Source organism: Ostrinia nubilalis, chromosome 25 (genome assembly GCF_963855985.1).
Source record: "Ostrinia nubilalis chromosome 25, ilOstNubi1.1, whole genome shotgun sequence".
Lineage (NCBI taxonomy): Eukaryota > Metazoa > Arthropoda > Insecta > Lepidoptera > Crambidae > Ostrinia > Ostrinia nubilalis.
The window spans coordinates 6,252,576-6,266,653 of NC_087112.1; the positions used below are offsets into that span (position 1 = coordinate 6,252,576).

General features: G+C 34.3%; 2 protein-coding genes across 2 annotated transcripts in view; both read left to right on the top strand.

Annotated features, from left to right (window-relative positions):
* The window catches only part of LOC135084182 (facilitated trehalose transporter Tret1-like), a 33,251-nt gene extending 19,180 nt beyond the window's left edge, over window positions 1-14,071 (top strand). Inside the window, exon 4 of the mRNA XM_063978923.1 lies at window positions 13,549-14,071. Within this exon, the coding sequence (XP_063834993.1) occupies window positions 13,549-13,662 (114 nt within the window). The 3' untranslated portion in view covers window positions 13,663-14,071. The remainder of the gene's footprint in view (window positions 1-13,548) is intronic.
* Window positions 3,642-4,513, top strand: LOC135084318 (protein lethal(2)essential for life-like). The gene has a single exon (XM_063979120.1). It carries the CDS (start codon window positions 3,786-3,788, stop codon window positions 4,338-4,340), a length of 555 nt encoding a protein of 184 aa, XP_063835190.1. The 5' UTR covers window positions 3,642-3,785; the 3' UTR covers window positions 4,341-4,513.
* Window positions 14,072-14,078: the final 7 nt, after the last annotated feature.

The window sequence follows — 14,078 nt, forward strand, 5'->3', positions numbered from 1 at the left end:
TTCTTGCGTGTGTGTGTTTTTAGGGAGCAAAAGGGCGAAAGGACAACCTAGGTCGAATTAAAACTACGCAGTCGGCTGTACTAATTTTATGAGCTTTACCTATTTGTTTACATTGAATATTGAGAGCGCAGCAGATCGGAACTGGGCAGTAAAATGACTAAGCCACGACTTGACAAAAATAGATTTTAAGGCTGTGCGTACGTCGGGATGTATTTGAAGAAAAACTATTTAATTTAGTTTAAAAAAAATCCCAGTTAATTTACACACATACATGACTGGACTACTATAGCGGACTAAGGGGAGATATTTATTATGAAACCATGAAACGAGCAAACACATTGTAATAAGACATAATTTAGGGATAGGATAGTATCCAGGAATCCTGTACCAACAGCTGCCGCCCCTTCCCCTGTCTACGGTCACACGGAGGGCGATCAATACTTTAGTCTGGAGACCTATGTTTACATCGTTTTGTTTTGACTGAAACTCAACATGATATCAACATGTGGGTAAATTAGTGCCTAAAGGCTCTTTGTCACGGCGATATCCGGTTTTTTACAGGTAGTGTTTTTTGCTAGATCCCGTTTTTAGTAGTTTTTAATACTTACTAAACATTCACATAAATATCGCATTTGATTTTGCAGTCCTGCAAAAATGCAAAAATCCGATACGTATGAAATTTAGAATTTAGAATTCGCCTTTGTTATTAAAGTGGACCAGTAAAAAATTGGAAAAAATTAGATTAAAAAAAAAAAATGATTTCAATAGAAGTGTTCCCACTGCTAGCAACTTATTATTATCCTATGCCTATGTTATTTATTTACCACGTTTTTTCAAGCGAATAAAATATTTTATTCTATTGAAACTTTTTTCTTTGAAATTACTCATATTTATCTTAATAGATAAAACACGTAAAAGGGACTCAAACGTAAAAGATAATCATTGTTTCATCATTAAAAAACCACCCTCCTGCCTGCAGTCGGGTAAAAATTTACGACACACCTTTTCGCGCGGCCTTGTAGCATGAACTCGAAACGAAGACGAATGTTCTACGTATACATGACCTACCCGAACATTCGATAACGTTCCAGACGATGCGTGGCGTTATTCACTGACGCGACTGCTGCGCAAGACCAGTGGAGCTAAATTCGCGGGCCGCATTCATTTTGCGTCTTATTTTTTTGTAAAACATTGCTTAACAATTTATTGTTTGTTTAACCATAATATTGAGAGTTGTACATTTATGAATTATACAGGGTGTTTGGCGCATCGTGTGCCAAAATGATTTGGCGGATAGAATGGGTCATTTCCTATATTTTCAGCCCCCATAACACGTTCCATGCCAGGCCGCTACTTTTATATTAATTTTTTTAGTAATTTCACCAAAATACCCAAATCGCATCATTTAATTTCGATTTAAAAAAAAACTACTAGGCGTAGCTTCAAAGTAAATATTTTGTTTTGACGTGCATTGATGTAGGGTTGCATCAAATCTAAATTTACTGGCAAATATCATCTAGTTTTTTTTTAATTCAACTTTGAAGTTTTCCGAAAAGTTAAAAATGAACTGAACATTTAAGTTTACATGGCTATAAAAAAAAAAAAAATAGACATAGCGATCTTCGGATTTTATCAAAACTTCTCTAGTCTATCCCCATTCAAATGGTATACTAATCTTGTTTAAATAATAACAACAACTTCACAAATTCCTTAAATTAGTGCATAGTCAATGCACTGATCATTTTGAACAAAATTTGTAATAATTAATAAACGATCAAAATAATTATTTTCGCCTTTAATTTCAAGAAATCCACATTGAAAAACGATAGGGAAAAGATTTTTACATTGCATAAGATAAGTATTTTTTACCTGTTAGGTGTTTAATTAAGTGCTATTAACACAAAAAGGGGCTATAAACACAAATTTCGCAAATCAGTCCGAGTAGAGTCAATGCACTAATTTAAGGAATTTGTGAAGTTATTGTTATTATTTAAACAAGATTAGTATACAGTTTGAATGGGGATAAACTAGAGAAGTTTTGATAAAATCCGAAGATCGCTATCTCTTTCATTTATTTTTTTATAGCCATGTAAACTTAAATGTTCAGTCCATTTTTAACTTGTCGGAAAACTTCAAAGCTGATTTAAAAAAAAACTAGATGATATTTGCCAGTAAATTTAGATTTGATGCAACTCTACATCAATGCACATCAAAACAAAATATTTACTTTGAGGCTACGCCTAGTAGTTTTTTTTAAATCGAAATTAAATGATGCGATTTGGGTATTTTGGTGAAATTACTAAAAAAATTAATATAAAAGTAGCCGCCTGGCATGGAACGTGTTATGGGGGCTGAAAATATAGGAAATGACCCATTCTATCCGCCAAATCATTTTGGCACACGATGCGCCAAACACCCTGTATAATTGTTACCAATAAATACAATTTTGTTTCATTTTAATGTTACACAAAATAAATTTTTCATAAATAAAATTTTAGTTTTAGCGTTAAGAGTTAATAATTCATAAATAAACAATTTTCAATATAATTTGAAATAAAGAGATTCTTCCAAAAAAAATTATTACATATTTATTAATTGGTACTTGATTACTTCCTACTTTCTGTTTTTTAAAGTCAATGAGTTTTAATGAGTCGTAGCTTTTTTATTTGGGAATAGGGTTATTATTATTTATGTCTATTTATTTATTGAAACTCATTGAGTTTGGTATAAACAAAAGTTAATAATTTTATTATACATTCATTCAGATTTAGGTAGCAAAGGTGGTGCAGGACATAGCCGAATATTCGAGCGTATTTGTATGGAGTTAGGACTTAGAATTTTTTAAATCTTTTTCTATGTAGTGTACTGTGAATCCAGACTTAGAACATTTTTCTCTCTGAACAAGCTAGTCAAACCCTCTCCAGAGAGGGTCCTAAATTCTAATTTCTGATTCATAGTACCACTCCCCAAAAAATACCGAGATGAAGGTAAAAGAGTTCACGAATAATTTATGAGTATACGGTGTAAAAAATAAGATTAAAAACATAAAAATCAAACAATCACTAATCAATAATATTCCTTAAATACATAAAAAAATAAGTAACCTGGGATTGCTCGAGCAGTATTTCCACCACTAAACACTTCACAAACTTTCCTCGAGACGTCTGCTTACTGCAGAGGTTGGATAGCGACTGACTCGAATTACAAAAAAGTGAACGATCGAGTAAGTAATAGAACTTGAATGGGTAAGTGAATCGATGAAGTGAGTTTGCGGATCTGATGTCAGTCGATATTTAATACTTATAAAAAAATAATTGATCTCATAGGAGATCTATCATAGGAGAATTGTTGTTAAAATTATTATAAAACAAGAGCAATTTTATAAATTATCCTAACACAGGACTCGGAGGCGAACTGTAAGGAAATTTGTAGCGATCACAACAGATCAATAAATATCGGTCGCATACTAGGATTTTATTGAACTAGAATAGCCGCTAAAAAAACCGATATAATCATATTTATATGCTGCCCCTTATCTAGGCGCCCCTGGCTACATTGGAGATAGCCGATGTTCGAGAAATTTCTACTCGATACTAGATGGCGCTGTTCGCGAGTATAAATTCCACCGAAAAAGGCGCCACTGTAGTCATTTGGAAACAAGCAAAGCTAGCGAGAAATCAAGCGAAGCGATTTCAAGCGGTGTTTACAACTTCAAGCGATTTGAAGCGATTGTCTACTGATTTCTATCGAAGTTCTCAAGTGTTCAAGTTACCAAGCGCATCAAGATGTCTCTTCTACCATATTTCTTGGACGACTTCGGCTTCCGCCGCCCTCGCCACTTGATGGAGCAGCACTTCGGTCTTGGTCTGACCCCGGACGATCTTCTGAGCGTGGTGGTTGCGCCTGCGATCACCAGAGAATACTACCGGCCGTGGCGACACCTTGCAGCGGTCGCTCGTGACGTAGGATCCAGCATCAAGTCCGAAAAAGACAAGTTTCAGATCACGTTGGACGTTCAGCATTTCGCGCCGGAGGAGATTTCTGTGAAGACTGCGGACGGGTACATTGTGGTGGAAGGCAAACATGAGGAGAAGAAGGATGAACACGGGTATATTTCTCGTTGTTTCACTCGGCGTTATGCGCTGCCCGAGGGAGCTGCGCCGGAGACTGTGGAATCCAAGCTGTCTTCGGACGGAGTGCTGACCATCACGGCGCCGAAGAAGATTCCAGATGCCATCAAGGGCGAGAGAGCTGTTCCTATCACCCAAACCGGCCCTGTCAGGAAGGAAATCAAGGATCAACAAACCAACGGAACCGAGCAGAAGGAAGAAAAGAAGTAAATTAGTGCACTCTAATTAATTCCGTGAAGAAAAATCTACAGGTTTTTGTTCAGGTGCTATTGTAAGATAAAGTTACTCGATTGTATTCGAATTCCAAAGTTTTGGCAGTGCCATTTCGAGACTGATTTTTGTTGCTTATTTTTAAATAAATGAAACAATTTAATTAAGTATTATTGTATTTTATTTTCTTACCTTCTACATAATTATCTCGTATACCTATAGAAATATATTATTAAGTACACGCAATAATAAATGAAGGTAGGTAGGTAGGATAGGTTTTTTCCCATACATAGTAGGTAACACCTCCAGCTTCTTGTTATTACACACTGACACAATAATATAGGTAGGTAGGTTATAGGTGCTAGGTTAGTAGGTACTCGTAGGTAGGTAGGTACCTACCTCTACTTAATTAATCTACCTACACCCCAATAGACTATGGAAATCTTGCAAATTAACGCTAAATAATTAAATAAGTCTAATTCTAATTTTGGGTCCATTTATTTATGACTAAACATTAGGGTCCCCCCCACACGGGCCACCGATCACAAAACGACGCCACCGGTCATTATTTCCTGTAATTTTCATACATTTTCTTTGTGGCCTAAGAGTAGGCGCACACCGTTGATTTTTAGTTGGCCGATAGTTGTGCCCGATTTTAATTTGTATGAAGAATCGGCCAAATCGAATCGGCGTAGTGTGCGCACTCCCATACATGCTCATACTGATCAAATGCCCGACTAAACTACCTATCGACCGACGAAAAATCAACGGTGTGCGCCTACTTTGTTTGTGGCGGCCACCGGCGTCAAGTGAGCGGCGAATCCTTATCACAGATGAGACAGACCTTATTCTATTGTATGAAAATACAGAAAAGAAAACATGCCTGGCGTTGTTTTGTGGTTGTGGTCAGTGGCCCGTGTGTCCCTTTTTTTTGTCGCGGAGTAAATTTAATCCCATCAAAAACAATACTTGTCAAAAAACCAAGTCTCGCAACTCAGTTGTTCTACGGTAAAAAGTTGTGAGATCCATGTAATACCAAGTCCAGGCCAGGAAATCTTTAACGTTTTACATAAATTATTGACTTGGCCATCGCACTAAATAATTTAATTTACACGTGTTTTCATGCGATGGCCAAGTCAATATATTTATGTAAAACGTTAAAGATTTCCTGGCCTGGACTTGGTATTACATGGATCTCACAACTTTTTACCGTAGAACAACTGAGTTGCGAGACTTGGTTTTTTGACAAGTATTGTTTTTGATGGGATCTCATTTCTTTTCAACCGACTTCAAAAAAGGAGGAGGTTCTCAATTCGACCCGTATGTTTTTTTTTTTTTTTTTTTCTATGTTTGTTACGCGATAACTCCGCCAATTATGAACCGATTTGAACAAATCTTTTTTCGGCGTATAGGTAATACCTCAAGGGTGGTCCCATTTAAATTTAATAATAAAAAAAACAACCCCCAAGGGTGGAAAATTGGGGATGAACTTTTTTATACGCAATATCTCCGCCGATTATAAACCAATTTGAACGATTATTTTTTTGTTGAATAGGTATTATCAAAAGGGTGGTTTCATGCGAATTTGAAGAAAATATTTCACCCCCAAGGGTGGAAAATTGGGGATGAACTTTTTTATACGCAATATCTCCGCCGATTATGAACCAATTTTTTTTGGTCTCAGTGTACTGCCTACCTTCAGTGGTAACATCAAGGTAATAATTAGTTAACTAAAAAGCAAGAAATAAGTAAAATTTTATAAAAAAAAAAAAAAACCGACTCCAAAAAACCGGTGGTGGTTTGGAGTCGGTGCAGGCAAACTTTACATGTTTCATAATCTTGGCACCGACTCCAGAAGTATCAATCATGGTATACCTACATAAATATTAATAATTCGTCCTAGTAAATAAGTAGGTAATTAGTAATTATTTTTCTACGTTTTAGTGTAGGTTTTTTGGAGTCGGTTTTTTTTTTTTTTATAAAATTTTATTGTATTTTGTAGACAGCAGTTATGTATCTAGAAAACTGGACCGAAATTGAAAAATTTTACTCGACTTGGCGGTTGCACTACCGTGCCCCCAAATATTTTAGTTTTTCCTTGATTCATACACCAAACACTACTTATATTCCAAATTTGAAGCTTCTAGGTCTGCTAGAAGTGCCTTAGAATTTTGATGATCGGTGAGTCAGTCAGTGAGTCAGTCAGTGAGTGACAAAGTTAAGTAACTTTGACCCGTTATAATTCTTAAACTACTGGTTCAAATTGAATGAAATTTTAAATATACCGTGTCTTTACAATGCCTGCATAGCTAATGAAAATTCAGCCTTCTAGTTTTATCCACAACGAAGTTACAGGCGGTCGAAAATGGCCTGAATTGCTTCGAGAAAAGGATGGTACGGCCGTGCCGCTTTTTTGCTCGACTTGGTGGGGGCACTGCCGTGCCCCCAGATGCTTTGCGCACCGTCACCACTGGCCGGGGGACAGGGTGGTGTGTGGGACTCTCGGCTCAGGGCGCTGCTCTGTCCTGAAAAGGACGGGATACCCACTAAAACCTCCGCGGCATTCTGTCATAGCCCGAGTGGTGGTGTCGCGTATTGTAGTAGTAGCGCGGTGTAGTATCCAGGCGTAGCCTTAGGCCTGCTATACACGGACAGCTTGAAGCAGTTAGTGTCGGCAGCTTCAAGCTGCGACTGCATAGCAAACTACGGAAACAGTTGTAACTGCGCTCGAGCGGTTCCGTGTATGTGTGTACGTAGTGTACTGTAGTTTGCTATGCAGTCGCAGCTTGAAGCTGTCGGATACTAGCTGCTTCAAGCTGTCCGTGTATGGCGGGCCTTGGACTTCCGTGACAAGCCCGTGTGTCACTACCCTTAATTATATTATCCATGCCCAGAGTCACATTTCAAACAAGTATTAAATTGTACGAGTGTAAGTAGGCATAAAGGGTAGAAAGTATATTATAGGTACGAGAATTATAATGGAGACTGGTCACTTTTCTATGAATAGTGGTGTAACTATCATAATTCACATTCATGTAGAGAACTAGGGTTTTTTCCCAAAAAAAAAATGGATTTTGTGGGCTAGAAGTAGGTATGTAACCTAACTTCTTGTTTTAGATTTTTCGGTTCTAATGAAACACTTTTTATACGAACCTCTTTATTTAGCTACAACAAAATGAAGAGCCGTCACATGACGTAAATAATACCATATATTTAATGCTATTATATGTAATGGTGTATAAAACAATTTCTTTAGAAGCTCAGTTACGCATATCACTACTGTGCTGTGTATTCACAATATATTTTTACTTTAATTTCAATATCGGTTTGGAAGGTCTATACAAAAGCTTATTTGAAAACATAGTTAAGGCAGAGTTGCAAAAGTATCAAAAGATTTTTTCTTCGAAAGTATCATTGTACTTATATTTTTATGTACACGGAATAAAATTATATAAAAAGGTATTTTAAAAAAATTAAGAAGGGATGAAAAAATATGATTCAAGTACTAAGTAAATTGTTTCTCCCAAACCGGTATTAAAGAAACCCTACTATTTAAAGTATTGCTATACATTGATACTACTAAAATCTGTCGCCAGACATTTTTTCTAACACACAACAATTTTATTTTCATAAAAGCGACTGTTGAACAACTGTTACTGATACCTTAAGAGTTAAAACATAAAATAAATAATATTTCATTTATTTATGTACGAAACATTAAAATGAATTTTATTATAACAATTTGCTGCAAAAATATTGTAAACATCTAACGAGAAAAAATATGACAAAATAAACATTAACAAAAATATCAATTTTATAGTTGACACCACCAATCAATTTGAAATATCATTTTTATATACAGGGTGGAAACGATAAGTGATCTCATTCGATTATTTCTAAACTATACTAGATCCAAAAACTGGTTACTGATCCTGAAAGTGCTTCACGAGCTCTATCCAACTGTACCAATAATAGGTTACAAAATAAACTGGATCTATCTGAAAATTCAATGTTTCCAGCCTCCATACATTAAGGAAAACCACATTATATTAAAAACTATACAAGATATCCAAAAACTGGTTACTGATCCTGAAAGTGCTTCAGGAGCTCTATCCAACGGTACCAATAATAAGTTATAAAATAAACTGGATCTATCCGAAAATTCAATGTTACCAGCTTCCATACATTTAGTACTGCCACAGTCATGGCACTCATGTCTTGATAATATTATAGCAAGTAAAACCTAAAACCAATGTTTTCCATGAATAATTTTAAATAAGAACGCAATTTACGAGTTAATTTTAACTGCTTATTATTTAAAATAAAACAATGTAACACTTCTAATACCGTGTGGCTGGCATAGTGGCATACATTTAGTATGGAGGCTGAAAACATTGAATTTTCGGATAGATCCAGTTCATTCTGTAACCTATCAATGATATCGTTTGAAAGAGCTCGTGAAGCGCTTTCAGGATCAGTAATCAGTTTTTCGATATCTTGTATAGTTTAGAAATAATCGAGTGAGATCACTTATCGTTTCCACCCTGTATTTGTTTTAGCTGTAATTCTACCTTGGATTTGTAAGGCAGTAGGCACCAATAACTAAACTCTGTCACTATTTTGCGAAATTGAAAACTTTGTGGTTGGTAGACCTAAAGTTAAGTGTTTTTTTAAGTTATGACTTGGAATTATTGGTAAATGGTGTCAACTATCCAAATCTACCTAGGAAAGATCTATCTAATTGATCTCATTGTTGAAATGATAATAATTCCCTAGTTTTAGAAGTGCAATATTTATTTATTTTATACATAAGAATTATTTTCTTAAACCAGTTTCTCTGCTTGTTAAACGACTTTATAACTATTTTCCTATAATTTATTTACATGGAAGGCATGTGGCAAGTGCACGAATACATATTTTTTTATTTATTTTTCATATATTATTTAATGTACTGAGTAAAAGGACGTCCTTCACAATGAACCATTCAGTTTTCTAATCTATAAATTCAAAATTTAACATCGTAAAAATGAAGAACCAATTTTACATATACATTTTCTTTTTTTTTATATAAAACTTTAGCAAATACAAAAGAAGTTCTTTTCGTCACACCTACAACAGAAACAATTTAGAAAAATTATTTCCTATTTTCTTTTATAAATTTATTTTAGATATATCTACATACGTTCCTAACTCTATGCTACATAAAGATGTACGCTCATACTTTTGCTTTGCAACATCTAATGCTAGAGATACGATAGGTACAAAATTGAGCTTTATTGATATGTATCGTTAGAATCACTTTTGCGAAGTAAGTATTAGTTTTTAGCGTTTTTTTTTAAATTTCGAAGCAAACAATTGCCTGTGCTAAATTTAGTTACATAGTGTTAAGGCTCTCACAATATACTCAAAATTCGTCACAAATAAAAATCGTTTTAAACGCTAAGCGAGCAGTAAATAGATGAAAAGTCCAATACATAATAAAATTACATTACACAATATTTAAACACAATAAAATAGTTAACATTAATGATAAAAAAGATTGAAATTCAAAATTGATTGATGATTGAAAATTTTACTAACGTGAAGAATTTAAAATGTATGTTTAATTGGGCACAAAATACAATATGCCATCAAAACAACAACTAAAAGCCATAATTTAATAAATTTAACATGACATAATAAGTAGGTACTTGATTATGTTGATACCTATGTCTAAATTGGCTAAGTAATAAAAAAGGCATAAAACTTTCTGAATTTTCACTATAACAAAAAGGATACAGTTTTGTTAGCCATAAGAAATAAAATTTTAGTAACTAGTAATTTATTTTCAAATATGATGGCCTTTAATTAAAATACGCCATGTTTTTTTTCAATGATAAATAAATAAAAAAATTGCCAGGGATAGCTATTTCAGCCAAACGTAAACAAATTTTAATTATTAAAAATTTATATCTAGTATTCTAGTTGATTAAAAAAAATCCTTCTTGCGATCGACTGGTCATAAGGCCATTAGCTATCCCTGAAATACACTCGCGAGCAAAACTATGGAATCACTTTCATGAAGTTGTTTCCACGCAATCTTATGTACTAACGAATTTGTTAGCAACAAAAAAAGTGGCACCATTTTAAAGATTAAACTTTTAACTTTAAATTGATACCAAATTCATTTAAATCACACCAGTATTTAAAAAGATATCACGGCTGACGTGAACAAGTAACGAAAAAGACATGTATCAACTGTTTGATACGTCGCGAGTTGCGGCCTATTTACCCCCTTTAAAAGAACGTGTTTTCGGATTTTTGCTTTCACACGTTGATCCATACACATCTCCGCTTCTTTTGACACATTACCTGGGATTCTACACCTTCAGAAGCAGCACAAATCGTTGCACTATTGCAAGAAGGGCTCAGCCAGCGGGCTGTCGCACGTCAGCTCCACATAAGACAGTCCTGGGTTTCGAAAGTTTTAAGACGCTTTCTGGGGACTGGTGGCTTTATCCCGAGACCAAGTTCTGAACTGCGCCAGTGCACATCGCAGAGGGATGACCGTTTTTTCATGTCAACCTCTCTATGAAATCGTCATTTGACTGTTATCGACGTCCAGCAAGAGCTCAGAAATGTTCGTAGGATAGCTGTTAGCGAGTGGACAGTTAGTCTATCTAAGATATAAGCAATAGAATTTGGCTCCAAAAAGGCCTGCCACAGGCTCGAAACTGACGGCAGGTCACCGATAAGCACGCTTTCAATTTGCTCGTACACATCGCGATGGGAAGTCGAGCAAGCCACCCCCATAAGCCACTGTTTCAGCGAACCAGCACTGCACAAATCGCTCCCCAGGCCGCCTATAGACCCGACCTCTTCGACTGCTGCACTGCAAACACAGTCTGCATTCACCGGAGAACAAAACTCGCCTCCATTACTCGCCTTCCGATCAAAATAAGTGCGAGCTAATTGAAAGCGTGCTTGTCGGTGACCTGCCGTCAGTTTCGAGCCTTTGGCAGGCCTATTTGGAGTCAAATTATATTACTTATATCTTAGATGAACTGTCCACTCGCTAACAGCTATCCTACGAACATTTCTGAGCTCTTGTTGGACGTCGATACCAGTCAAATGACGATTTCATAGAGAGGTTGACATGAAAAAACGGTCATCCCTCTGCGATGTGCACCGGCGCTGTTCAGAACTTTGTCTCGGGATAAAGCCACCAGTCTCCAGAAAGCGTCTTAAAACTTTCGAAACACAGGACTGGCTTATGTGGCGCTGACGTGCGACAGCCCGCTGGCTGAGCCCTTCTTGCAATAGTGCAACGATTTGTGCTGCTTCTGAAGGTGTAGAATCCCAGGTAAAGTGTCAAAAGAAGCGGAGATGTGTATGGATCAACGTGTGAAAGCAAAAATCCGAAAACACGTGCTTTTATAGGGGGTAAATAGGCCGCAACTCGCGACGTATCAAACTATTGATACATGTCTTTTTCCTTACTTCTTCACATCAGCCGGGATATCTTTTTAAATACTGGTGTGATTTAAATGAATTTGGTATCAATTTAAAGTTAAAAGTTTAATCTTTAAAATGGTGCCACTTTTTTTGTTGCTAATAAATTCGTTAGTACACAAGATCGCGTGGAAACAACTTCATGTAAGTGATTCCATAGTTTTGCTCGCGAGTGTATAAATAAATATTATCTTATAGGTATTTATTTATTATTGCACAATCAAATGTTACTTAGTGTTATTAATATTATTAATAAATATAACTTTGAATAAATAAACTTAATTCACTATAGTTTTATTTCATGATCATAAATAAATAATTGTGTGCAATTTAGATAATATAGGATTTATTACGAGTTTCATATTTTTTTACTAAATAATGTAGATGTAATATAAAGATGAAGGTGTAGGTATTCCTCAAAAAAGTTCCTACATACTCTGCGTTCAATTTATAGAACTATATAATTTTAATAAAAACAACGAGTCAATATTGATATAAACTAAAATAGTTGTAATAAAAGTGTGACTAATGTATATTATAATTTCATTTTAAATAGGTACTTAAATAGATGGAAAGTGATATGTAAACGTTCAATACAAGACTTTATCACAGAATACATACAACAATACCTACTATATTTTTATTATAATAATATGTGATATGTGTGTTTTTGAACCGTGAAGGTATCATTTAAGTGTAACTTATAAAACGAACTTAATTCTAATTATCTATTTGAAACAAAAATCTTTCAGTGAACGATAGTAGTGACTTGTGATTTTATTTTTTATTTATCATTTTAAAAAACTTAAAATTCCACGCGTGTTTTTGTTCTCTAAAAATATTTTTTGATTCAAAAAATCGATTTTGCAATCCATGATACCAAAAAAGTTACTATTTAACGGATTTTGAAAAAAAAAGTCACCCATTTCAATGACAATATAAGAAAACAAAAAAAAAAAAGAAATAACATCAATTTAAAAAGTAGAGAACAAGATATAGTCACTTTTTACATAGTGTCCTAACCGTAGCTTCAGTTACTACCACCACTAGGATTTAAAACTCTTTAGAACACAAGAATCTATTTCTACTTCAAATTAAAGCTTCTTGTTTTACCATTTTTAACACGTTACATTATTTCTAATCGTGTAATGTCCCAGAAATACATTTATCTAAGTGTCTTCTACAAATCGTTAGTGCAGTGACGGACAAAGAAAACATTTTGGAAAAAAAGAAATCTCATATAATATGATAAAAAGATATATTATATCTTTGATATTTGTAACTTTTTTTTTATCAATTGTTGCATGTTTTATAGTATTTTTTGTATTTTTGATTCTAGTTGAAATACCTATATGTAAAATAATAATTTAGTTTATGCAACGTTAGCTTTATATGTTTTTTATTTATTTTCTTGTTTTACGTCATAATAATTTGTTTTCCATTAGCTTTTGCCCGCGGCTTCACCCGCGTAAATTTATTTTGTCACAGATAGTCATAAATTATGGCCTATATGTTATTCTGGGTTTTAAAGAATAATACTGTAAAGTTTCATCAAAATTCGTTCAGTAGTTTTTGCGTGAAAGAGTAACAAACATCCATGCAGACATCCAAACTTTCGCATTTATAATTTTAGTAGGATTAGTTAAAATTTTTTGTTTATCCTTGACGGGTTACCACAACATTATAACATTATCTAATATTTTTTATATTTTTCCAGTTTCTGCCCGTCACTGTACATTATAAAGGTGCTTACACATTGATGGATATACGATTTCCTAAATACAGTCTAACAGAAAGGCAATCTACTTCAGACGACTACAACTTACTGTAAGAGAAATAAAAGGATAATTTGTTTCTGCTATAGATCCCGACTTCTTAATATTTAGTTATTTTAACTTTAAAAATATTCAACAGTTAACGTTATTAATGGAAAAAGATTTTAATGTTTGTGCAATATTTATTTTTACTTGCAAAAATAAGTAAATTGTAATAATGATGATATTTTTCGAACTGTGTAGTGTTTTAATAAGTTTTTGCTTTTCTACCACTATTAATATTTTTTCTATAAAATCCTGAATGCAGAACATCTCAAAAAATTAAAATCGTGTCTATAGCAGATAACTATTGTATATGAACAAAAATTTACCAGTGTAAAAGGCGTACACTTATTTACAAAACCCAGCCTTTAAGATCCACCTACAAAGCACCAGTCTAAGTCGGAAACAAACCAAATATATTAACTATGAT